At 37.3% G+C, this 27,013-nt stretch overlaps 1 protein-coding gene and 1 non-coding gene across 2 annotated transcripts; one reads left to right on the top strand and one right to left on the bottom strand.

The window, feature by feature from the left end:
* Positions 1 to 2,179: 2,179 nt before the first annotated feature.
* On the top strand, positions 2,180 to 2,286 carry LOC145565448 (small nucleolar RNA R71). The gene has a single exon (XR_014095035.1). It is a non-coding gene; the product is annotated as a small nucleolar RNA R71 (small nucleolar RNA).
* Positions 2,287 to 20,127: 17,841 nt separating this feature from the next.
* On the bottom strand, positions 20,128 to 25,782 carry LOC145557724 (transmembrane emp24 domain-containing protein p24beta2-like). The gene is made up of 6 exons (XM_081618901.1): positions 25,483 to 25,782; positions 25,287 to 25,341; positions 24,454 to 24,640; positions 24,246 to 24,353; positions 23,467 to 24,022; positions 20,128 to 20,426 (listed from the first exon to the last, which is right to left on the bottom strand). The coding sequence occupies exons 1-5, from the start codon at positions 25,578 to 25,580 to the stop codon at positions 23,889 to 23,891; spliced, it is 582 nt and encodes a 193-aa protein (XP_081475027.1). The 5' UTR covers positions 25,581 to 25,782; the 3' UTR covers positions 20,128 to 20,426; positions 23,467 to 23,888.
* Between the last annotated feature and the right edge of the window lie 1,231 nt (positions 25,783 to 27,013).

The following is a 27,013-nucleotide window of genomic DNA, read 5'->3' as shown; positions in this document are numbered from 1 at the left end:
GTGGTTTATCTAGGTCCCGCACGACCCTCTTACCAAGTACAATTTCTAGGACCCTTGGCCTAACGCTTGATCGGGTGGTTTCTCACCCGGTCTAGCGATGTTTAGGCTGCGATGCGGCTTCCTGACGTAACCTGTGGGACGCCAAGTCGCCTTATCTGGTGGATCCTCCTTGACTTGGACTGGGGGATCTTCAATGCTACGCACTAAAAACCCTTCTTCGATCGAATGTTGCTTCAAATTGTCATTGCGTTCAACACTTGCAACTCGATCTGGCGGAACACTTACCGTAGGCTCGATTCGCACAACTTGCTCGACCGGTTCCACTTGTTCATCCTCGAAACCAAGACCAACATTGTAGAGTGCTCTTTCTATTGCATCGAATTCCTTCTGCCATTTGTCTTTCTCACCTGAAAAGGATGCAACACAAGATACCGCCTACAAGGGATCTTTTTCAAGAGCTTGGGGCTTGTTAGAATAATTTACAACCACATTAACACTGAAACATTTCTCCTCAGTCATGGAGCATTTAGGAGCCTTATTCAGATTAAAAACCACTTTATCGTCCCCTACTGATAGTGTTAACTTACCACTTCTTACATCTATGACTGCTCCTGCAGTGTTAAGGAATGGTCTACCCAAAATAATTGGGGTTTGCATATCCTCAGCCATATCAAGAACAACAAAATCCACAGGTATATAAAATTTACCTACTCTAACGGGGACATCCTCTAAAACACCTAAGGGGTATTTGAAAGAACGGTCGACCATTTGTAGAGTTATATTGGTAGCTTTTAACTTACCCATATTCAACTTGGAACACACAGATAATGGCATGACGCTAACACTAGCACCCAAATCGCATAATGCATTATCAATCAAGAGATTGCCAATATGACAAGGGATAGAAAAACTACCCGGATCTTTTAATTTAGGTGGAGACTTATTTTGAAGTACGACACTACACTCTGCAGTGAAAGCTACTATCTCTACCTCACTAATAGACCTTTTTCTCGTCAAAATTTCTTTCATAAATTTTGCATATGAGGGGATTTGTGTGATCAATTCAGTAAAGGGAACTGTTACCTTCAAATCTTTAACCACCTCCAGGAACTTACCAAACTGCTTATCCAAGTTTGTCTTCAATTGACGATTGGGGAAAGGAAGTTTGATGATTGACTTTGGAGCATTCTTATTCTTGTCTGGAGTAGCCACCTTCTCTGGAGTTGTACCCTGCAATGTAGAATTAGATATGTTAGTATTATCTTTTAGCCCTGCAGGGCTATCAACTACATTGTTTGGTTTAATAGAATCAAGATTAGCATTATTTGATAAAACAGGTTCATCAACTCTGGGCATAGAGGGCCCTTCATAGTTTGAACCACTCCTTAGAGTAATTGCAAATGCTTGATCCGTAGGCCTAGTCGGCTATGCCGGCAAGGCTCCCTGTTGGCGTGCTTGTAGAGTAGCGGAGAGTTGCGCAATTTGATTATCTACAATTTTATTATGCGCTAGAATTTGATCAATTGTCGCATCTCTGCTCTCCATGTGCTTTTGCATATTGACCAACATTGCTCTAATTTCCGCCAGAGAAGGGTCGGAAGATGAGGGGGGTTGTTGTGGTTGATTCTTCTGGCTAGCATTGGGATGATAATATTTCTGCTGCTGTTGTTGTGGTGCCTGTGGTTCTTGTGGTGGTGGATTTTGAACATTAGTGCTCTGGTAGGAAAGGTATGGATGATTCCGATACCCAGGATTGTAAGTGTTGGAGTATGGGTTATTCTGCCTATAAGCTTGGAAGGCATTAACTTGCTCCACGGAACTCCTGCAATCCTGCTCCCAATGACCTACAATACCACAATTTTCACAGAAAGCCTCATTAGAATTATTATTAATTGCAGAAACATTAGCTACATTAGCAGTGCTCAGATTATCTAATTTTTGGCAAATAGAGGTTAGTTGAGCTTGCAAAAAGGATACAGAGTCGACACTATGCTTCCCCTTGTTAGCAAATCCTCTGGGATTCCCATATTGGGAATTGTGTATCGCCATATCTTCAATAACCTGACCTGCATCATCAACATTAAGATTCATAAATCTCCCACTAGCTGCAGAGTCTAAAATTATTCTAGAGGAATTTCCAATGCCGTTATAAAAGGCTTGGATTAACTGCCATTGTGCTAAATTATGGTGAGGGCATTCTCTTTGTAGGTCCTTGAACCTCTCCCAAGCCTCATATAAAGACTCATCGGCTTCTTGGGCAAAGTTCTGAATCGCACTCCGTAGTACTGCTGTTCTCTCTGCAGGATAATACTTGTTATAGAAATTCAAAACAAGAGTTTCCCAGTCAGTTATACCAAGTGTAGTTCTATTTAAGCCATTAAACCACAATTTAGCTTTTCTAGTTAAAGAGAAAGGAAAAAGAATCTCCCTGATTTGGTCTTGAGTGACCCCGACTTGTCTGATGGTGTTTCAATATTGACAATAGTCGGCAATGTGAAGATTCGGGTCTTCACCCTTTGCTCCACTGAATTGCTTCCTCTCTATCATCGTTATAAATTGAGGTTTAATTTCAAATTGAACCCCATCAAGAGCCGGAGTAGGGGTGAGATGTGGAAAATCCGTAAGCTTTGGTTGTGAATAATCACTAAGCTTCTTTGGAGCCGTCATCTCTGATTCTGCGTCTGATGATGCCTCTAAATCGCTGGAATCAGTTGGAGGATCGCGGTGATTATTGTTATTATCACCAGAATTCGCCAGGATTTGCTTGTAGAAGTTTTTCTGTCTATGGAAGGAACGTTCGATCTCAGGATCGAATGGGATGTAACCTGATCTGGAACACCTGGGCATAAACAAAAACTAGAAGCAAATATGAGATTTGTCTCAGAGAACTGACGCTCTCTGAGACAAAAGAGGAATAATCTAGACCACAAAAACAATCAGAAATAAAAATAAAGCCGTTTCCCCGGCAACGGCGCCAAATTTTGACAGGGTAAAGTCGTATCCCCTAATCAAAAATAATTCCTAAGTCCTCTAACTAAAGTAGATAGGGAAGTAGGGTCGATCTCCACAGGGAAACAAGTCTTTTTACTCCTAATCAATTATTATAATCTAAATTATTTAAGTAACCAATATTTATAATTAAGTAAGAAACTAAACTACTAAGGTTGAGAAAAGGAAGAAAACAATATATGAAAGGATCTAGGGCATAGGTTCACCAATAAATAATACTCCAGGGTAAAACATAGTAATCAATCATTGACATTGCATAAATAACACGATTAACAGGCTCTCGCAATTTATTAATCAACATAGACCTAACAGGCTCTCGCAATTTACTAGATCTAAGTTCTTATTGAAAATAGCCTTTAATATCAAATTAACATCTGCTCGATTCATCAATTTAATATTGCTATACTTTTACAAGCCGCAATTGTAAAACATTAAAACAACCCAATAAGAAATTATCATGCAATACCAATAATCAATAATAGTTAATCATCAATGCGTCAATTAACCAGATTGTAAAGGGCTCTCGCTACGTATTACAATCACAGAATTAATCTACCGGTATTAAATCTCATCTCTCGAATCTCGACTTAACCATTTATAAATTAACTTGCCTATTGAAATTAGACCTAAACATTAATTCTCATCTCTCGATTCTTGAATCAATATTGTCAAACTCATGCATAAAAGATAGGCGTAATCTAGTCACAGAGCATTAAATCAATCAATAGGAAATCAATCTAGCATTGATAATCAACAACAATAATTTACCCCTTCATATTATTTATTAGATTCCCATAAACCCTAGAAATTAAACTACTCACACATAATAAAAACTAAACTAATCAAAGTAATAAAATAAATCATGATGAAAGGAATAAAATAAACAACTAAGATTAAGGGAAGAGAAATCGTTACCAAAATAAATCTGGAATTAATGAAAGAATTAAGAACAAAGGTTTAGAGAGAGTTTAAGAGAGAGAGAATACTAAGTATAGAGAGAAAGTCTAAGAAAGAAGGGTAAGTCAAATTAATCCCCCTAAAACCGTACTTAAACAAAACAACTTCCTAATTAGAAACTAATTGCTCGACAAAACAGTTCTTCTAGAAACACGCGCCCGATCGGGCTAGAGGCCGCCCGATCGGGCGCGCCGTTTTCTCTCACTAATCTTCTCACAGCCGCGCCCGATCGAGCTAGCAGCTCACCCGATCGGGCGCGCCTTTGGCCACGCACCAGCACACTCTTGCGCGCCTTGCCCGATCGAGCTAAGCTGCCCGATCGGGCCCTTGCTTCACCTCGAGGCTCGGAGCTTCGATTGGGCTTATTTCTTCGGCCCAATCCGGATATCCACTTAGGGTCTTGATCACTCGGTCCATATACCTCGGTATCCCGATTACCGAGCCCTTAATCACCGGCTCTCACCGGTCTTGGGCTCCAAAAGTGGTCGTGTCCTTCTAGCTTCCGTAGTCGATCCAACAAAGCCCGGGAAAATGCTCCAAGAGTGCAATTTCCTGTAAAATACAACTAAGACTACGAAAACACTAGAACACACAAATTAGTAATAAAAGTGGCCCGAAAGAGCCAAAAACACTACTAATAACGACCAAGGGACGAGGATAAAACACTATATAAAATGGACATATCACCCCACCAGATGACCTATTGTTGACCTAATACCTACATGACCACTAGGTACCCAGAGGAGTTGGGTTGGGTACGATCGGATGGTGAGCAGACACCCTACTGGTGTATTAGGACTGGGATCGAGCAACTATTTCCCATCTTTTCCCTACCTAGTCCTGACATGATCGCCTTTCCCCCTGGGTAAGGGTCTTAAACATATGACCTTTTAGTTGCCAAAGCTAGGGGGCAAGCACCACCAGTACAACCACCAGTTCCACCACCCCAGCCAGAGCCCGAGGTAGCATTTTCTGCACCTCGCATGTCTCACTCCGTCCCCTATGTTGTCTTTGACCCAGTTTGGGACCTTTTAGAGTATAGGTCAGGCTTTAGGACGTATCGAGCATTCCCACACTGACCTTATGAGGATGGTAGGTTTCGTTGACCAGAGGTTGGGGTACCTGGAGAGGAACTAGGGTAGAGCTCTCTACCCTATGTACGATGATTATGCTCGTCGGGGCAATATTCCCGACGATGCTATCTACCCTGACTGGTTTCAGCCTCCACCCTAGGGATAGGATAAGGATCCCACTGCCCATTGCATTTATACTGACTATTCTGCCTTCCATGGGTACGACCAGGACATTCCTTTCGGGGGACCGGCGGGGGGGGGGGGGGAGTTTTCATGTTGATTATTTTGGTGGTAGCTCTTCTAGTGCAGGTGGTGCAGGTGGCAGTGGAGGTGGATGTTTCGGCTCCATGGATGAGGATGATCAGGACTAGCTATGATGGGCTAGTTCCCGAGCCAATGAGGACATTGTCTGATTCTAGCTTGGGGGAGATTTTGGATTTGGTATCTTTCTTTTTCTCTTTTCTTTTGTTTTGGTGTGTTTTCTTAGTTTAGATTTATTGCTTTCTAGGTTAGTTTTATTGCTTTCTTTTATTGAAAAATAAAAAAAATTCAAAAATACATTCCAATGAATTATAAATCATGCTTCCCTGTGCCCCTTACTTGAGAAAATTGTTTTGATTCTTGGTTATTGATGATAAGCATTGGGGATTTGTTGATCATGATTTGATGTTTGGTTGCCTTGAAACCTTAACATGATTCAATTTTGCCCAACTGCTTATGAATATATATAGTGCTTGACTAGTTGATTTGATTAGGAATGTGTGATAGTTCCTGGTATGTCAATGAATTTGAGTATTGATTTGCAACTATGAGTAATGTTTGTATGACTCATTATTAGGCTCATTGTGGAGGACGAAGGCGTTCATTCTTTTAGGTGGCCTTCAGATGATTGTAGATACATTTGTTCCCTTCTTGCTACCTATGTTGTTGCCTTGACTTTTTGTTGCTTATTAGCCACATTATAAGCCTACTTTGCCCCATTGGTTACTAGTCCCAAGCTTGGCTAGGGGGAGGAGTGAGGTGAAGGAGTTTGTAGTGTGCTTATTATTTGCACAATTTGGGTGGGTTTTAAGAAGTTATTTTGTTCTTGATCATGTTTATTTTTTATGAGTTTGAAAGGTATATTTTCTTGAAAAAAAAAATAAAGTTTGGTGTTATGAAAAAAAGAGAAGTTCAAGAAAAAAAAAGTGAAAAAAAATATAAGTGAACTTCAATAAGAAAATCAAGAAAAAGAAAAAAAAGTATTCAATGTTCAAATGTTCTACGATGAAGGTTGATCAAAAGTGAAGAAAAATTGTGAGCTTCAATGAAAAAATTCAAGTTTGGAAAATAAAGTTTGTTTATTCACTCCAGTTCCTTATTATTATTATATCTTATGAGTGAAATTGTAAGAGTTGGGATTGTTTATATTATTTGGAGTTGTATTTGGTGGATTTTTGTTAGAATTGAGTAATGTAGGAGATGTTGATCATTATTTATTTTGATCATGGGTTTTACTAGGATTTGCTCCCTTAAGTATAGCTTTTCTCTCACTTGTTCCCAAATGATTCATACCTTTTACCCTAGCCTTACCTTACAAGCTTTAAAGACCTTCCGACCTTTGTACATAGTGTTGTATGAATGTGAAAGTGTTGTTTATCAATGCAAGTTATGATTTGACATATTTCGAGTCGACTAGTAGGTTGAGCATTCATTGCTTTAAACACACGAGAGTGTGAGTTGGGAGGGCATTGTTCACATAAAGGGGTTGGATGGAGAGCGATCGAGTACATCTTTTACTAGCCACATAAATGAGAGTTGAGTGTGTGAGCACTAGTCTTGAATTCTATATGCTCTTGTGGTTTGCTCTGTTTGACAATTGTTAGGGAGGAAGGGTAATTGGACGGATTTGATTGGTTGACTTTGAAGCATGTTTATTGGATTTACCCTGAATTGTTTCTGCTTGATTTTTACTTTTTGGGGTGAAGCATATTTATTTATTCATTGATGAGATCTTTGCTTAGGGACAAGCAAAGGTTTGGCTTGGGGGAGTTTGATATGTCCAATTTATATAGTATTTTACCCCCGTCCCTTGGTCATAATTAGTAGTGTTTTTGGCGCTTTAGAGCCACTTTTATTACTAATTGGTGTTTTGTAGTGTTTTCGTAGATTTGGTTGACTTTTGCAGGGAATTACACTTTTGGAGTATTTTCCTGAGATATTTTGGAGCAATTACGAGCATTGGAGAAGCACGACCAGTTTCTATAGCGCAGGGCCGGTTAGAGCCATCGAACCGGTGATTAAGGGCTCAGTGTATGTGATACCGGGGCATTTGGACCAATTATTCATGACCCAAAGAGGAAACCTAAATTGGCTCGAAGAATTAGAGCCGAATCGAAGTCCAAATAGTGGCCCAAGAGAGCCGCCCGGCCAAAGAGGCTGGGGCCTGGAGGCGCGCCTGGCCGGGCGAGGGAAGCAAAGGCTGGCGCCCGAACTCGTGCCTGGCCAGGCGCGAGATTCATACTTGAGGGGAAAAAGGCGCGCCCGATCGGGCGGTGCCTCGCCTGATCAAGCGCGTGTTATTATTAGAAGTTAATTAGCGTCTTTTAAGTTTGTTTTAGTTTTGGATTCTCGCTAGTATAAATACTTTTCCGTAAAACGAGTTGAGGATCTTCTTTTTACTCTTTCTTAATTCTTTCTTAGATTTTATCTCTCTACTTAGATTTTAGATTAGTTATCTCTCTTATGTACTTTGTTCTTAACTCTATTCTTAATTCCAAATTTCTTTGGTAACGATTTCTCTTCTCTTAATCTTAGTTATTTATTTTAGGATAATTTTCCAATTACTACCGCAAGTTAATACCACTTTGTAAATACTACCGCAAATTAAAAAAGTTGTGACTTACTACCGCAAAAAATTTTAAGATGTTGCGATTACTACCAAACCCCTATTAAACCCAACTATGACGTCATTATATCCCTTAAAAATTTTAAGATGTAATTTTTAGTTTATTTTATTAATGAAATTTATTAGACGTTGTCGTCTGACGATACGGTTCATCGGTCGGCGACAGAGCTTTTTCTGTGACGCCGATGCTTTGTCGAATTTCTGTCAAATTTCTTTTTATATCTGGGATGCGAGATTTGTGAAAATTAAAGTGGGGGTTAACTTTAGACATCTACTTTTGGCCTCCTGTCCCGACAGGAAATGCAATGACGATAAATAAAGCCATCTTCATGTTGGATCAAAGTGAAGAATACTTATGGATAACTGGTTAAACCGCAAAACACAAAAGACTACCCTAAATTAAATAAAAGCCAAAACAAAGGTCCAATTAACTAAACCCGATCATAATTAGGCTTAAGCCCGTGCTTAAACCCTAATAATGGCGGATTTAGGAGCGCCTAGGTTAAAACTTAGTGCTGCCACGGAAAAAGTTGTGCGCATCTCACAAAGTCGCGCAGGGCTGCCGAGCGCAACTAATTCAGTTGCGCGCGCCACCCAACGCAACTTCAAGAGGGGCACTGCAGAAGATTTGTAATTATTCGGAAATTATACGGAAAATATAAAATCGAATCTTACCATAAAGCCGCGCGCAAGACCAAAAGTTGCGCTGCACATAGTAGCGCAACTCTATAACTTGTGCTGGGTTGCCGCGTGCAACTTCATCTGTTGCGCGCGACACCTGCTGCGGCAGATTGCTAAAAACCCTAAACCTAATCCTTCTCTATAAATACAAGCTTAAACCGAGGCTTCAACAGACATAAATTAACCTAAAAACTCTGGTGAAATAACTTCTGAACTTGTGCAACCTAGCCCTCTTGTCCTAAACACTCACCCTTTCGATACTTTATTACTACGGTGGAGGTTCCCCAACAAGAAGGTGTCCAGAAGTGTTCTAAACGGAGATCTAGCAAAGAGAAGTGGTAAATTCCCAAGCACTTAGTTAAATCACCTTTATTTTCTTGGTTTAAAAGGACTTTAATAAATTATTTAGTGTTGTTTGATCACTTTTAAAATAATTAATTAACCAATTCCACATAGTATTTTGCGTTAAATAAAGACTAGAATTGAATTAAATAATTGTTGGTTGATCACCTAAGCCAAGGTAAATCTTGTTTATTTATTGTTCTTTCACGAATATTATTAAATAAGAATAACGACCTTGCAATGTAATTCCTACGCGAATTAATGCTTGTAAATAAAATCAACTAACGTAGTTTTAGGTATCGCGTTACATATATTGTTTGGTGATGAAATTGTAAAAAAGAAAGAGCTAGTAGAGGTCGTACTAGGGCTAGAATGACGATTCCCCTCTAAAAGGAACGTTACCTTAGTATCCCCGCTCCCGAATTCATTTCTGGTTTATAGACCAATTTGGGCATGGGTAAACTTATGATTTGTGCTAATTATTCCATGAACTCCACATGGAAGAAAGGCATGAATGAGGTTTATGAGTTTTTCCCTAAAACTCATTGGCGACTCCTACTTGTTTCTTATAAAAAAAAAGTGTGATGATGGAATCAATTCTAATTCAAGGTCCCCCAAACAGTCAAGAATTCAAATCCTACTACAGCTTAACAAGTGTAAAGTCCTAGGCTTTTAAGTGGCCAAGGGCATTTAAGGAGAGTACCCCTTACGACGGGATCACCCTCCTTACAGTGGCGACTTCACTGGGGACTTAGAGGTTACATGATTAATTCGTAGTTATGGTCCAAGGTATCCAACACTAGGTTGCCTATGGGTTGTAACGAGAATTAACTTGGATAATCTCTAGTTAGAGAGCGAGACTTGAACGCATAATATCTTCCTTTTGCACGAAAGTAAAAACCAAACAAGCAACATTGCATCATGCATAAGCATAGCACACTTAAACCATTGGGGATTGGCTCATTGACTAGGGGTCGCCAACACTAGGCGTATATCCCAAAATCAATAATAATCATCCCACCCATATCACCAACAAAATGTTGGGAGGGCGATGTCATGGGTCAACACGTTGAGTGATTAATTTATACGTCGTTTCTTAAGGTATGGTACCTTTGGACACCCAAGCCTTTTTTGACCGTAGAATGGCATTGCGTGGATCTTGACTTATAACATGCTTATGTGATTATGTGACTATGTGCAATGTGTTAGGATAGTCTTCTTTTTTTTTTTTTACTTTGGTCTAGGTTTCCAATTATGAAGTTGTCTCTTCGTGATTTAGCATCATATTCAAAGGATAACATAAAAAAAAAAAAGAAAAAAACAAGGTCAAACAAAAAAATTCAATTAAAAAAAAAACGCTCGAATTAAAAAAATACTACGAGCAGGTGGCGTGCGCAACTCACGAGGTGGCGCGCGCAACTCACGAGGTGGCGCGCGCAACTCACGAGGTGGCGCGCGCAACTCACGAGGTGGCGCGCGCAACTCACGAAGTGGCGCGACCCCTCCCAGTGCAAGTCATTTTGTTGGGCGCGACAGCCGCGCGCAACATAGTAAGTTGCGTGCGCCCACTGGACGAGTCAGTTTTGATTTCCCAAAAAACAAATTGACTCGTCCAAATAATATCTTCATTGAAGAATTGTTAAGGGTGATGTTATCCGTTTGAGTATATTTTGCGTCTCTTTTCTTTTTTTTTTCTTCCTTCAAAAGCAAGCGTATCGATTTACTTATCCTTTCGTACTCCTTTAGGGCCAGTTTTCAAGCTTAGGAAAGAGGACCCCCGGGCAATCGCATTCTACGTTTCCCACCCAAAGATCAACCCCTTTCAAACCACTTTCATTCGACAACTAATCCTAGTCCAACAACAATGATAACCGTCGAAGAACTTCAACAAGAGATTCTTCGTATGAGAGAGGAAAAGGATCAAGAGGCCGAGGAGAGGAGAATTAAGAAGATGGAAAATGCTAAAAAAGAAAAAAAGTTGAAGCATTAGCCTTACAAGAAAAGATGGAGCAACTATCCATAAAAGAAAAGTCGTTAGTGAAGCTAGCTCCTCGTTCTACAATGGGGAACAAGTACTTTGACGCAGAAAAGTTTGCTCCTCCCCCAAGACTTGCTTTACCAGAAAAGTTCGTAGCTACGGACTTGCCAATATTTAAGGTGACCAATAATCCACAAAATCACTTAATGTGTTTTACTAGCACTATGGCACTAAAGGGAGTTGATCCTAAGCCCTATGCTTTGACTTTCCCTTTATCACTAGACCCAACCACGAGAGAGTGGTACTATGGGCTAGATCCAAAATTCAAAGCAACATGGGAAGATGTAGTTTCGGCTTTCATCACCCAATACGAAAGTAATATAGAGTTCAAGTCAACTCTACGTGAACTCGAGATGCTTAATCAAGGAGACAATGAAGGTTTCCTTGCTTTCTATAGTAGATGGCGAGAAAAGGCGGCCCACCTTGCCCAAAGGCCTCTTGAACTCGAGTTAGTACAAAAATTCATTGACAATTGTCCTGAAAAGTACAACAAACATCTACGTTACCTTGGTCTAGGCACTTTTCAAAAGGTCTATTATGTGGCTACTAAAATTGAAGATGATCTTGCTAAGGAAAAAGCAAGCAAACCTCATTATCATCATCAACCTAAGAATAACAACAAGAAGGGGAATGATAATGCATCATCCTTTATTGACGTATTTGCGACTTCCACGCAATAAAATAACACTAATCGATATGATGATCCTAGGAAAAGATGGAAAAAAGAGAGAAAATTTACTCCATTTCCTGTAAGCTATAAAGAATTGCTAGAAAAACTAAATGAAAAAGCCTTACTTGCCCTAACACGGCCAACACCACCCACTCCACCAGAAAAGAGGTTTCCTCAATGGAATGGTAGTGCTTATTGTTCTTATCATAGAGGCGTTAGACACGATACTGAACGTTGCTATGTTTTAAAGCACAAAATACAAGATTTAGTAGACGATGGGAGAATTCCCACGCCTAAACCTAAAAATAATGAATCCCCCTTAGGGGTGTTTAACATTGAGGAAGACCATATGAGAAGTGACATGTTCAATCCTTTGGACTATATCACACCCATAGGAGAACCTCTATCCACAATACTCATAGGAGAAACTAATGAAGTATGTGGACTATGGGACGACGTTTTTCAAGACTTATATGTCTCTAAGTATGCCGCCGTCCCACCTCCATCTTGTTTACAAAATGAAACAAATGGAACGCTTGATTGGGATCATTTCTTGGGGAAATTGCAAGACTTATCGAATCTTTCCTTGGATGAACAATGACATCAAGCACAACTCATGGAGCATCTTGAAATGGAGGCACATCCAAGGCCTCTAGAAGAAAGTTGGTTTATGAGTCCTGTGACTAACCCAAATGAGATAGAACATTTAACTCGTTCTGGGCGAGTCTACCAAGAACCACCACCAAATGGATCTTCAACCACACAAAGTCAAACTCAAAGTCAAACACAAAATACAATACCATTTCCACTTGAGGTGGAAGATCCATTGGTCAAACAAATTCGCCAATCCAAGGCGAATGTTAGCATTTGAGAACTCCTAAGTACTTCTAAAAAACATATGAATTCTCTCATGAACGCTCTAACGGCTTTGTCTGTAAGTACGGACACAACCCCTCGGGATCTCGTTAGCTTTCTTACTAGTGAGAAATCCGACAAGTCAATTGTTATCACTAATGAAGATTTGCCTTTAAAGGACATTACCCACAACAATGCGTTATACTTAACTGTAGGATGCAAGGGATACAACATCCCTATAACTTTGGTAGACAATGGGTCGGCTGTAAACGTATGCCCATTACGAACGACAAAATACTTAGGCCTAAATCCAGAAAAAGATTTCCAATCAACAAAACAAAGCATAAGGGCCTATGACAATTCGAGAAGATCGGTGTGTGGAACTGTTAAGCTACCAATTACCACAGGCCTTATTCAAAAGATGGTTGAATTCCATTTTGTGGAAATGAAACCTACATTCAACCTTTTACCTGGACGTCCTTGGATACACGAGCTTGGTGCAATACCATCCTCACTTCATCAAATGATTAGGTTACACTATCAAGGGATTCATATGACTATACATGCTTCTCCACTCAAAATAGCGATAAATGATCAATAACTCTTAGAAATAAACCATGATAATGATGAAGAGGACATGTGGGGATTTTCCGTGGAGCCAATCTTCACAATTGGAATGGAAGAAGACTTGGAAGAACCATTCAAGCTTGATCCATATTCCACTCGGATAGTAAACAACATCTTGCTCAAGAGAAGTTACTTTCCTAGGATGCCTTTGGGAATAGGAATGAAGAAATCTCTCTTACTTCCTATCCCAAAGAAAAGCTTCTCCTTTGGATTGGGATATAAACCAACCAAAGAAGAATTGTAGTATCACGATGCCAAAAAAAAGCACGTAGAGACAATAATAAGAAAGGGATAATCACTTTACTCCCATCCTATCAACGAACCCTTAATGGACAATTCATTAGGGAGGGAGAAGATTACCCATGCTACGACTTTCCGTAACCCTTAGTTTTTGAAGGAATCAAGATGCCTTGATTTGAGATATTTCATGATTGCTACTTCTTGGATGAAGATCTTAGTATCGTTAAATCAAAACACCCAACTCTAGGGTGCTATGATGGGAAAGCATTTAACTTGCTATTTGGACTAGAGCAAAATCACGTCGCAACAATGACCAATCAAAACGCCATTCAAGATGAAGCCTTTGATCCAGCCTTGTTGATCACCCCTTCAAACGAAACTTTTGAGCATGGATGGAGGAAATATTTCAAATGGATCAATCACAAAGGCGATAAACTGGAGATTGTCACAGGTGAAGGGAAGATGTTTGAAGAATCGGACGATGAATCCATTGTAGACTCTAGGGAAGATGAAAATCTAGGCCTAGTGGCCATTACTGAGTCTTTATTTTCTATCTCTAAGGACAAAGATCCCAAAAGGGATTCTTCTCTTGATGTACTCTCTTTTGATTTTAATAATATGAGCTCTATTTCCGAGTATATTCCTTCTCTTGAATCTTTCGAATAATCTAACAATCAATCTAATGAAGATGATAACATTAATAAATCTGTTGAATTAATGAATGAACGAGAACAAAAGAACCCTATTATTGAAGAAACTGAAATAGTTAATATAGGAACTAACGAAAATAAGAGAGAAGTCAAAATTGGCTTAACTCTAAATCCGGAAGAGCGATCGACCCTCATATCGACGCTCAAAGAATTCGAAGACGTGTTCGCTTGGTCATACAAGGACATGCCTGGAAGAGATAGGGAAATCGCGGAACATACCATTCCCTTGAACCATACTTCTAAACCAGTAAAACAAAAACTTTAACGAATGAAACCTGACGTCGCATTAAAAATACAAGAAGAATTACAAAAACAGTTAGACGCCGGTTTTATTTGCATATGTAATTACCCAGAATGGGTAGCGAACATCGTTCCAGTCCCTAAAAAAGATGGACGAGTTCGTATGTGTGTCAACTTTAGGGATCTTAATAAAGCTAGCACTAAAGACGATTTTCCTCTACCACATATTGATATATTGGTAGATAACACGGCTGAACATGCGATGTTATCCGTTATGGATGGATACGCAGGTTACAACCAAATTTTAATGGAAAAAGAAGATGAAGAAAAGACATGCTTTATTACCCCTTGGGCTACGTATTGCTACACAGTTATGCCATTTGGTTTAGAAAATGCAGGAGCTACGTACCAAAGAACGGCTACGACTCTCTTGCATGATATGATGCATAAAGAAATAGAAGTGTATGTGGATGATATGATAGTGAAGTCTAAAGATAGAATGGGACATATAAATTAAAAGCTTTACGCAAATTTTTCTCTCGCATAAAAGAATATAAAATGCTATTGAATCCACAAAAATGCGCCATCGGAGTCACTTCTGGCAAGTAACTCGGATACGTAGTAAGCACACGTGGCATCAAGATCGATCCCTCTAAAATTAAGGCAATTGTTGACATGCCTCCCCCTCAAATAGAAAAAGAAATTAGGGGATTCCTTGGCAAGTTACAATACATTAGTCGATTTATCAACAAATTAACTATGACTTGTGAGTCAATATTTAAAAAATTGAAAAAAGAGGAGAAACATGAATGGGACGATCAATGCCAAAAGGCCTTTGAGAAAATCAAAGATTATTTCAAAAGTCCACCAATTTTAGCACCACCAATACCCAAACTACCTTTTAGGCTATACATTACAGTTACAGACACAACCACAAGCGCCATGTTAGCACAAGAGGTAGAAAAAGTCGAACGTGCAATATATTATATAAGTAAAAAATTCATCAAATACGAAACAAAATATAGCGTTTTGGAAAAGACAAGCCTAGCATTAGTGTGGGCAACCAAAAAGTTATGACATTATATGTTACCACACACTACTCATGTGATTTCTCAACAAAATCCGATAAAGTATTTGTTTGAATAACCACCCATACAAGGAAGAATATCTAAGTGGTTGGTGATTTTGGCCGAATTTGAGCTGAAATATATTCCTGAAAAATCAATGAAAGGAAAAGTAATTTCCGACTTCTTGGCACAACATCCAATTCAAACAAGTCATGCAGAAACTACTCATCTTCCGGATGAAGAGATTCTCATGACACAAGATGACAAATGGGTAATGTACTTCGACGGTTCGTCCAATCAAAAAGGATGTGGCGTAGGAGTGTTACTCATAAGTCAAAAGGGAGCACATACTCCAATCTCTGTTAAATTAGACTTTGAGGTTACTAAAAATGTCGCAGAATGTAAAGCGTGCATTATTGGACTAGAAGTCGCAACTAGCATAGGTGTGCAAAAATTAGAGGTATATGGAGACTCCAGTTTGATTATAAATCATATAATAAAAAAATGGAAAATAAAGAACTCCAAAATGATATTATACCAAGCACACCTAGAACAACTCATCGAGCATTTTGAACATATTGATTTTAAATATCTCCCATGGGATGACAATCAATTTGCCGATGCGCTAGCAAAATTAGCCTCAATGATCAACATTCCTGATCACTTAAATATGATGCCATTATGCGTTGATAGAAGAGATGAACCAGCGTATTGTAACGCAATAGAGGAAATAAATGACATTGAAGGAGAGAATCCTTGGTATGATCATATCCTCCAATATATTACTCATGGCACATATCCCGAAAATACTTCATCGAAAGACCAACGAGCCTTACGAACACTTGCGGCCCAATATGGTCTAATAAATGGTCAATTATGCAAAAAGGGACCTAATAGTCAAATCTTACTATGTATAGACCAACCGGAATCCACACGCCTTATGAAAAATACTCACAAAGGTGTTTGTGGACCGCACATGAATGGTAAAATGGTTTCAAAAATAATTTCACGGCAAGGGTACTATTGTTCCACTATGGAATATGATTGCATACAATATGTTAAAAAATGTTCACAGTGCCAAATGTTCGCTAATTTACAACACCTTCCACCATTCGAACTATACAATCTCACTCCCCCTTGGCCTTTTTCGACTTGGGGAATTGACATAATTGGAAAAGTCTCTCCAACAAGATCAGGAGGGCACGAGTACGTATTAGTTTCCATTGATTACTTTACTAAGTGGATTGAGGCTGCTTCTTACGTGAATATCACTTCTAAACATGTCGCAAAGTTTCTCGAACGAAACATCTTTTGCAGATATGGAGTTCCACATGAACTAATTAGTGATCAGGGATCCCAATTCAAAGCTGAAGTCGAGACCCTCTTAAATCGTTATAAAGTAAAACACCATCACTCTTCCCCATACAGACCTCAAATGAATGGAGCTGTAGAGTTGGCAAACAAAAATATAACAATCATCATTAAGAAAATGGCAGAAAATTACAAAGACTGGCCGAATAAACTACACTTCGTATTATGGGGTTATAAAACGTCTATACGAACATCAATAGGGGTAACTCCATACTCCTTAGTTTTTGGAATGGACGCAGTTCAACCAGTCGAACTGGAAATACCATCCCTACGCATTGTACTCGAAAGTAAGCTACCGGAAGCCGAATGGGTAAGAGCGAGGTATGAAGAGCTTTTATTCCTCGATGAGCGACGATTAAGGGCTTTTCATCATGTACAAGTCTACTAAAGGCGCATTGCGCGTCATTTTAATAAAAGGGTAAAGCCTAGAAATATAAAAGAAGGTGACTTTTTACTAAAGGAGGTTAGGGGTCCACAACCGATCCAAGAAGGAAATTCAAACCTAATTGGATAGGTCCCTACCGCGTAATTGAAATCCTATTAGGAGGAGCCGTCAGATTAATGGATATTGGAGGAGATGAAATTCGCCAGTTAATAAACATTGATCGCCTAAAGAAATATTACATATGAAATCCGGATAAAACTCGTTCACTCTTACAACCAACTTTAATTAGCATTCGATTGAAAGATTCTAAGTGTTATGCATTTTACCGAATAACACGGTAAAATACATAACACTTGGGGGGGTAATTTAGAAATAATAAACCGTTATAAGTGTTCAAATTTTTTCGAACATTACAAAAAAATCTTCACACTTGGGGGGGGGGTAATAATACGAATTTTTAAAATAATTTTTTTTTTCGAGACATTCGTAGCATAGGTGTCGCGCGCAACAGGAATAGTTGCGTGCGGATGTCACACGCAACTAATTTTGTTGCGCGTGGCAGGCTCGCGCAACTCCAGAAGTTGAGCGCGCCACCTGATGACGAACTGCGAACCCGATTGTTTGCGTTTGAATGAAGTTACGATTTCTACTTACGACAAAAAGAAGGTCTTTCTTAAATATAACATATACTCGGAAAATAAAATTAAACTTTTATTTAATTCTTTTAAACAAGGTTTGATTATTTTTTTTTCATTTAATTTCAATCTATGAGATTAAAGAAAAAATAAAAAAAATACATAATAATATAAAAAAATTAGAACTATGCAAAGACCTAATTTAGCAAAGAGAATACGTAGGAAATTTTTATGGTTCGGTCATATCAAAATATAAAAATATAAATCTCATTTTATTCCATTCAAAATTCAAAAGAGAGACATTATTAAACTAGGCAGTAAACAAAAAAGACATAGTAGTGATTACACTTTGTTCGAAAAAAAGAACTAATGGTAAAATTGTGTAACACTCTAAGGTTTTACTATGTCCTCGACTGTCACAGAAGATGGAGGAGTAGTTTCCATCGCAACATTTTCAGAAACCTTGGAGCTTTCCCCTACACTCTTCTATTTCACCCAAACATTGTTTTTCAGTTTTGGGATTGGGGCCTTTGCAATCTATTTTCCTTTCCCTTTGACTATTGGAGCTTTCTTGTGAGTATTTGGCGAAGGTTATTTAATTTTCACACCTTGTTGCGCGGGTTTGGAAGGAGCCTTTCTTTTTGTTTCCTTCGAACGAGCCTTAGGGGATGAGAAGTCTAACTTTCTTCTCACTCCTTTGTTTTGACCACTAGGAGGAGTAGTAGTGGTTGAATGCATCAAAGGTTTAGGTGGATTGCGAGCGGTGGCGGCTTGAAGTTGAGATCGAGCCTTGTTTAACTCACCCTTATATGTCGCATTCATCCAAGCCTTATAAAAGGAAGATAATGTGATACTCTCAGGAGGATTTTATATTACCCATTTACGAAGACTTGACCAATATTCCATCCAACGAACAATCCTTTCGGGTTTAAAAGTCACATCTTTAGGGGCATCACAATCTTGCGAAGAAATATATTGCCTCATCCCGTATTGTCTTATCACCCTACAAGGAAAAATATAGGTAGTACTAGATAGGCCTAAAAGCCTAATGTAAGGGCAATTGAGACTATTCCCAATCATACTAATTATGTTCCACCAAGGAATCACAAACCGTATGTTAGGAACTCCATGACAGAAAAACACGTCCACTCCTCTTCATTCTTATGTTTATAAAGGATTCGACGTCCAGGAAAAGTCTAAAGGTTTTGAGGCTGATCAACAATTTGCAAACACTCCATGAGCCAAATCTAAAAAAAGAAAAAAATTATTTTGCGATTTATTACACGAACAAGTGGCGCGCGCAACTAAATTAGTTGCGCGCACCCTCCGCGCGCAACTCAGAAGATTGCGCTGGTCATGCCAGCGCAACTTCTTTACTTGCGCTGATAAACGCCGGAAAAAAAAATTTAACGTACGTGTAATAGGAGTGGACTTCCAGTGAAACCGTTTTCATTAGGATTTCCTCTGAGGCAATTCAAGCACAAGACGGTTTCCGCCAAAACCAAAGGAGCGGGTGAATGACATCCCTCTATTTGCTATACTATGGACACCATTGAATAATCTCCGTATTCTTTGCCTGTCCTAAGTAAACAATTAACAACAAGACAATAACATAAAGCACGAATTTCAAAGCGTTGTTTAGTCATGTTGTCACGAGAGGGGCGATGAAGTGTTCAATAAATAGAATTAAGTTCACGCCTTCTTCAGTTCCTATGTTGGTCATATCATTGTCGGACAAATCAAAAAATCTTTGGAATATAGGTTTGGGATCCGACAAGATAGGCGAATAAGTCACGGGGAGAGTGTTTGTAGGGAAACCTAGCAAGGCTTCAAACTCACCAGGAAGGGGGACAATTTAAGCCCCTCTAAACAAGAAAAGATGGTGGTTAGAGTCCCAATGGTTGACGGCGGCATAAAGAAAATCAAAGTTAACCACTAATTGCATGTAATTCAATAAAGGGTCTAAGTGGTAAATTTTTAAAGATAATGGGTTATTCGTAACGGACATTTTAAATGCCAGTTACGAATAATGGGTTATTCATAACGGGCACTTGAAGTGTCCGTTACGATTAAGGCCTTTTTTTGTATTAAAATAAGTCCTTATTCGTAACGGGCACCTCAAATGCCCGTTACGAATAAGTGATTATTCGTAACTGAAATGTCCGTTACGAATAAAGTTTTATAGTATATAGTTAAATACTTATTTGTTACGGGCAACAAAAATGCCTGTTACGAATAAGTGATTATTTGTAACTGAAAATTCTCCTGCCCGTTAAAAATAATCATTAAATTAATTTTTTTGACTAAATTTCGGCAACATGTATTTATATATAATTAATATATATTAATTAAAACCTGTTATAATAAACCTGTTCCTGTAAATAAACAATTATACCAAACAATCTTTCTTAAAAATTAATACGACGTAATATAAAAATTGAAGTAGTAAAACTACATTACAAATAAAAACTTGTATAAATTTATCCAACACATACAACAACACTAATAATATTACTTTGTTCTACCTAAACTAATAGTTATGCATTCAATAAATATTTACTTCTAAAGTATTGCGCCCACTATTCTCGAACCACATTCAACTCGTCAACATCATACGGGGCTGTCCTTGGACAAAAATCCTATTAAAAAAATAAAACATATGAATGAAGTTACAAAATAAAAACAATCCATAATAAAAACAATCATTAGAATAAAGGTGATGGTCCAAATTATAGAAAAAAAAAATCAAAATATAGAAATAAAACACATAACATCCTTAATTAACTTATATTTTTTTTTCTATGAATTGAAATCAATGAAAAGTGACCATTTACTCACTTTTGAGAGCGTATAAAGCCAAAAAGGCTTTAAAATTGCCTAAGGGACTTCTATCTTTCCCATCTTTCATGTATTGGTCCAATTAACACAACAAAACATATAAAATCCTTAATTAACTTATATTTTGATTTCTATGAATTGAAATCAATGAAAAGTGACCATTTACTCACTTTTGGGAGCGTATAGAGCCAAAAAGGCTTCAAACTTGCCTAAGGGACTTTTATCTTTCCTATCTATCATGTATTGGTTTAAATTAACACAATAAAACACATAACATCCTTAATTAACTTATATTTTGGTTTCTATGAATTGAAATCAATGAAAAGTGACTATTTACTCACTTTTGGGAGCGTATAGAGCCAAAAAGGCTTGAAACTTGCCTAAGGGACTTTTATCTTTCCCATATTTCATGTATTGGTTTAAATTAACACAATAAAACACATAACATCCTTAATTAACTTATATTTTGGTTTCTATGAATTGAAATCAATGAAAAGTGGCCATTTACTCACTTTTGGAAGCGTATAGAGCCAAAAAGGCTTCAAAATTGCCTAAGGGACTTCTATCTTTCCCATCTTTTATGTAATAGTCCAATTAACACAACAAAACATATAACATCCTTAATTAACTTATATTTTCATTTCTATGAATTGAAATCAATGAAAAGTGACCATTTACTCACTTTTGGGAGCGTATAGAGCCAAAAAGGCTTCAAACTTTCCTAAGGGACTTTTATCTTTCCCATATTTCATGTATTGGTTTAAATTAACACAATAAAACACATAACATGCTTAATTAACTTATATTTTGGTTTCTATGAATTGAAATCAATGAAAAGTGACTATTTACTTACTTTTGGGAGCGTATAGAGCCAAAAAGGCTTGAAACTTGCCTAAGGGACTTTTATCTTTCCCATCTTTCATGTATTGGTTTAAATTAACACAATAAAGCACATAAAATCCTTAATTAACTTATATTTTGGTTTATATGAATGTAAATCAATGAAAAGTGACTTTTTACTCACTTTTGGGAGCGTATAGTGCCAAAAAGGCTTGAAACTTGCCTAAGGGACTTTTATCTTTCCCATATTTCATTTATTGGTTTAAATTAACACAATAAAACACATAACATCCTAAGTTAAATTATATTTTAGTTTATATGAATTGAAATCAATGAAAAGTGACCATTTACTCACTTTTGGGAGCGTATAGAGCTAAAAAGGCTTCAAAATTGCCTAAGGGACTTCTATCTTTCCCATCTTTCATGTATTGGTCCAATTAACACAAAAAACATATAACATCCTTAATTAACTTATATTTTCATTTCTATGAATTGAAATCAATGACAAGTTACCATTTACTCACTTTTGGGAGCGTATAGAACCAAAAAGGCTTCAAACTTGCCTAAGGGACTTTTATCTCTCCCATCTTTCATGTATTGGTTTAAATGAACACAATAAAACACATAAAATCTTTAATTAACTTATATTTTGGTGTCTATGAATTGAAATCAATGAAATGTGACTATTTACTCACTTTTGGGAGCGTATAGAGCCAAAAAGGCTTGAAACTTGCCTAAGGGACTTTTATCTTTCCCATCTTTCATTTATTGGTTTAAATTAACACAATAAAACACATAACATCCTTAATTCTCTTATATTTTAGTTTCTATGAATTAAAATCAATGAAAAGTGACCATTTACTCACTTTTGGGAGCGTATAGAGCCAAAAAGGCTTCAAAATTGCCTAAGGGACTTCTATCTTTCCCATCTTTCATGTATTGGTTCAAATTAACACAATGTAACACATCGCATCCTTAATTAACTTATATTTTGATTTCTATAAATTTAAATCAATGAAATATGACCATTTACTCACTTTTAAGAGCATTTAGAGCAAAAAAGGTTTCAAAATTGCATAAGGGACTTCTATCTTTCCCATCTTTAATTTCATGTATTTGTCCAAATTATAGAAATAAAACACATAGCATCCTTAATTAACTTATATTTTGGTTTCTTTGAATTGAAATCAATGAAAAGTGAGCATTTACTCTCTTTTGGGAGCACTTAGAGCCAAAAAGGCTTCAAAATTACCTAAGGGACTTCTATCTTTCCCATATTTCATGTATTAATCCAAATTATAAAAATAAAACCCATAAAATCCATAATTAACATATATTTTGGTTTCTATGAATTGAAATCAATGAAATATGACCATTTACTCACTTTTGAGAGCATTTAGAGCCAAAAAGGCTTTAAATTGCTTAAGGGACTTCTATCTTTCCCATCTTTCATCTATTGGTCCAAATTATAGAAATAAAACACTTAGCATCCTTAATTAACTTATATTTTGGTTTCTTTGAATTTAAATTAATGAAAAGTGACCATTTACTCACTTTTTGGAGCATTTAGAGCCAAAAAGGCTTTAAAATTGCCTTAGGGACTTATATCTTTCCCATCTTTCATGTATTAGTCCAAATTATAGAAATAAAACATATAACATCCATAATTAACTTATATTTTGGTTTCTATGAATTGAAATCAATGAAATATGACCATTTACTATAAAAATGCTTCAAAATTGCCTAAGGGACTTCTATCTATCCCATCTTTCATGTGTTGGTCCAAATTATAGAAATAAAACTCATAATTTATAGCAATATGGGGTGAGTAGTGTATTGACCTCCGATCCATTTGTATGAATTTCAATTTTTTCCTAGCTATGTGATCATTTTCCCCTTATATATGATACAATGGATCAATGTTAAACAACAGAAAGTAACAAGCTTCCACCATAAGCTTTAGAGTGATAAATGCAAAATGACATAAATTGAGGCACTTACTAATATAATGCAACGAGGACATGAGCAGCAGAATAAGTACTGTTCTTTTAGAGCCTTATGTCGAGTCATGGTGTTTCCAGCAGTTTCTATGCAACATATTAGTACCTTCAAGAGCACCAAAAGATAACAATCAGAGAAACACCAAGATGTTAATCTATACTAATTTCTTTGATATGCAAAGTTTAATAATTTCTTTGATTCACCCAATTAAAAACCTATACTTCAAAGATTCTTTGTTACAAATAAATAAATAAATAAATAAATAAAATAAAATAAAAAAGAAGAAGAAAGGGAAAATCCATTGATATCTTCATTTAAAAATAACATAATAGAAAGATCCTAAAGCAAGACTAAGCTATTTCCCAAAACAGTGAAACACCAAGATTATAATATGTTAGCAAATCACTAATGTGATGAATCTTTTAGACTCTTGAAGTCCCAAGCTTCCTTTCAAATAATCGCCACAATAAGTATATTTGCAACACGCTCGCACCAACTAGAGCAAATGATTCCGTAACGGCTTTATGGATTGCTCTCTTGCTCATAGCTTTATTCACTGCATTGTCATACAGATAAGAGACAATCAACACGATAACAGTTTATACCAACACTTAGAGATATTACTACTTATGGCAGACCATTGTTAGGCCCACTAACAGATGAATTCAACGTCGTGTAGAAGTGACCACAAGGAATGTAGGTATTAGAAAGTACTCTAAAATTCAAGAAGGCATCTGAAATGGTTGATTTCTAAACTCAAGAGGAGATTAATAAAGTACCTAGTGCTTGTCGATCAGTATGTGCCTCTAGCCAATGCTGTTCAAACTGAATGTTGTAAAGACATTGACCGAGCTTTTCAATCTGCTCTACCAAAGGTTTCACATGCTCTGCAAACATGAACCGAAATTTGACAAATATCCATCTCACCTTATATCAGTATATTCGAAACCTCTTATGAAGCTAAAATAGGGAAAAATGTTGTCTTACCATCCTTTGCATGCTGGTCATAGTATGTAAAATGTCCGACTTGTACATCAAAATCAATGGTTTCATGATAAGGTGACTTATTGGTGAAGCAAAAACTGAAAGGTCCTTTTTTATGAGCGGTAAAGTCGAATTTTTCACTGATCTTATCATGGGTGTCAAGGATCTGATCGCCTTCAGGTCCCTTCAGCTGCAAAACAAAGCAATAAAAATGTTCCTTTCATAAAACTCATATTATATGGGTATTTATCACATAATAATCAGAGTAATAAACCTAACCCCTAGTACAATTCAACCAATGGAACCACTAGAGAGTTCCATGTTCCACGTTCCAGTAAACTTATAGAACAGTCAAACACTTTCATTGTCATTTGTTAATAAATTAATCAAACAACAATTAAAACAATAATTAAAAATAAAAACTAATCAAACAATAATCGGATTAATACGCAACACATCTTAAACAATAATTAAAAATAAAAATTGCATCAATTTTATTGTCATTTGTTCATAAATTAATCAAACAAACATAAACCCAACTTCATCGGAATTACCACAAATTATCAGTATTTGTTAAAAAATAAATTGATCAAATCGAAACAAAAATAGGAAAAGTTACAGACTTCATAGCAAACAAACACTCAAAATGATCATATCAACACAAAAAAATCAAGCAAAAACTAGCAGAAAAAAACAACGAAATTCGAATATTAACCCCAATTTGACGAAGAAACTGAATTCACAAAATCGATTGAACATACAAAAAAAAAATTGACAACTGGCAGTACAATCTAAACACTATTCCAGAAAAAGTAACGCATCAATGAAGATCTTACTTCTTCCCATGGCGGCGAAACTTGAAGAAAATCTGAGCTTCGAAAAACGAAAACCCTAAGAACGGGATCAAGAAGAAGGGGAAATTAAAAGTTAGGGTTTACTTTGAAATCACTCTCCTGATAAATCAAATTCAACATATAAAAAAATCCTAATTTCAAATTGAATATGAACAATGGAAAAGAGAGAGGAGATTACAGTTTTGGAGCGGTAGGGTTTGCCGCAGGAAGAGTAGATGAGATTAAGAAAAGGCTCATTAGATTCAGAGAAATTGGAGAGAGAAGTGAGCTCCGCATGTTGTTGAGCTTCTGCTACGGATTTCAAAAGAGCTCCACAATCTCCGCACTGCAACGATACGCTTGACATCCTCGTTACTCAATAGAGAGAGAGAAAAAACGGAGCTTGAGCTGAGGAGTTGAGGGATGACGATGAGCAAACTATGACCGAGCTGCTTCAATGTTGGAGAGAGAAAAGGGAAACAATATTTTGAGAGAGAGAGAAAGGGGAAATTAAAAGTTAGGGTTTACTTTGAAACCTATTCGTAACGGGCAAGACTTGTTGGTTATTTGTAACTTGCAAGATTTGTTGGTTACGATTAGTTGGTTATTCGTAACGGGCAAGACTTGTTGGTTACGACTAGTTGGTTATTCGTAACGGGCAAGACTTGTTGGTTACGACTAGTTGGTTATTCGTAACGGACATTGAATTTTCCCGTTACAAATGATGTAATTGTAACGGAAAATCATATGCCCGTTACGAATAGCTTGTTACAAATGAGATTTTTTCCACTAGTGTCTCGGAACTAATAGGTAGAGAATTACTGTAGGCGTCAGCTTAACTAGTCGACAGGCGTGCCGAACCTTCAGGAACAGGAACTTTTTGAATGGGAGCAAATACGGTAGTTAGTGCGCTTCCTAACTTACTGGACAGTTAGGGTGTCGAATCCGCCCCCCTGTATAAAGAAGCGACGAGACGATGTCGCGCCTATGTAGACACGTGCCCCCAGTCCCGAGACACGTGTACTCATCTTGTGGACAAAACTGATGAGAAAGTTGCTGACTTTCATTCCTCTCACTGATTTTGGATATATGTCTCCAATCCTGAGACATGTATTTCTATCTTGTGGACATCCGGCTCGAATACCGGACCTGGCTCGAATACCGAACCATTTCGGCTTTTATCCTATCGAGGGACTTTAGACCAATAATGACACAATTGACAGGAAATCCTCCCCTTTTATCCTTTTAAAACCGATTTCTTTTCATGACTAGACATCACCTAGGATACTTTTACTTGTAAGAGCATTCTACAATTGCAAAGGATCAATCTAGATTCTTTAGCGCGTTAAGACTAGGAAGGACTTTTTCTAGCCTTAATAGCTACTTGTTTTAAACACTTAGTGAACCAAGGATTGTTTCGACATCCTTAAACATTACTAAAAGATTCTCTATCCTTAGAGAACTTCGCAGAATGAGTCTCAGATTTATTTCCTTGACTACTTTGATCATCGTTTATTTTAGACTCGATCAAAGTGGGGGATAACTGTATACATCTAATTCTGGCCTCCTGTCCCGACAGGAAGTGTAATGACGATAAATAAAGCCATCTTCATGTTGGATAAAAGTAAAAAATACTTATGGATAACTGGTTAAGTCACAAAAAACAAAAGACTAGCCCCAATTAAAGAAAAGCCAAAACAAAAGTCCAATTAAAAAAACCCGATCATAAT

This window comes from Chenopodium album, chromosome 1 (genome assembly GCF_948465745.1).
Source record: "Chenopodium album chromosome 1, dcCheAlbu1.1, whole genome shotgun sequence".
Classification (NCBI taxonomy): Eukaryota; Viridiplantae; Streptophyta; class Magnoliopsida; order Caryophyllales; family Amaranthaceae; genus Chenopodium; species Chenopodium album.
The sequence above is the reverse complement of the archived record's forward strand: the minus strand, read 5'-3'. Positions and strand labels throughout refer to the sequence as shown.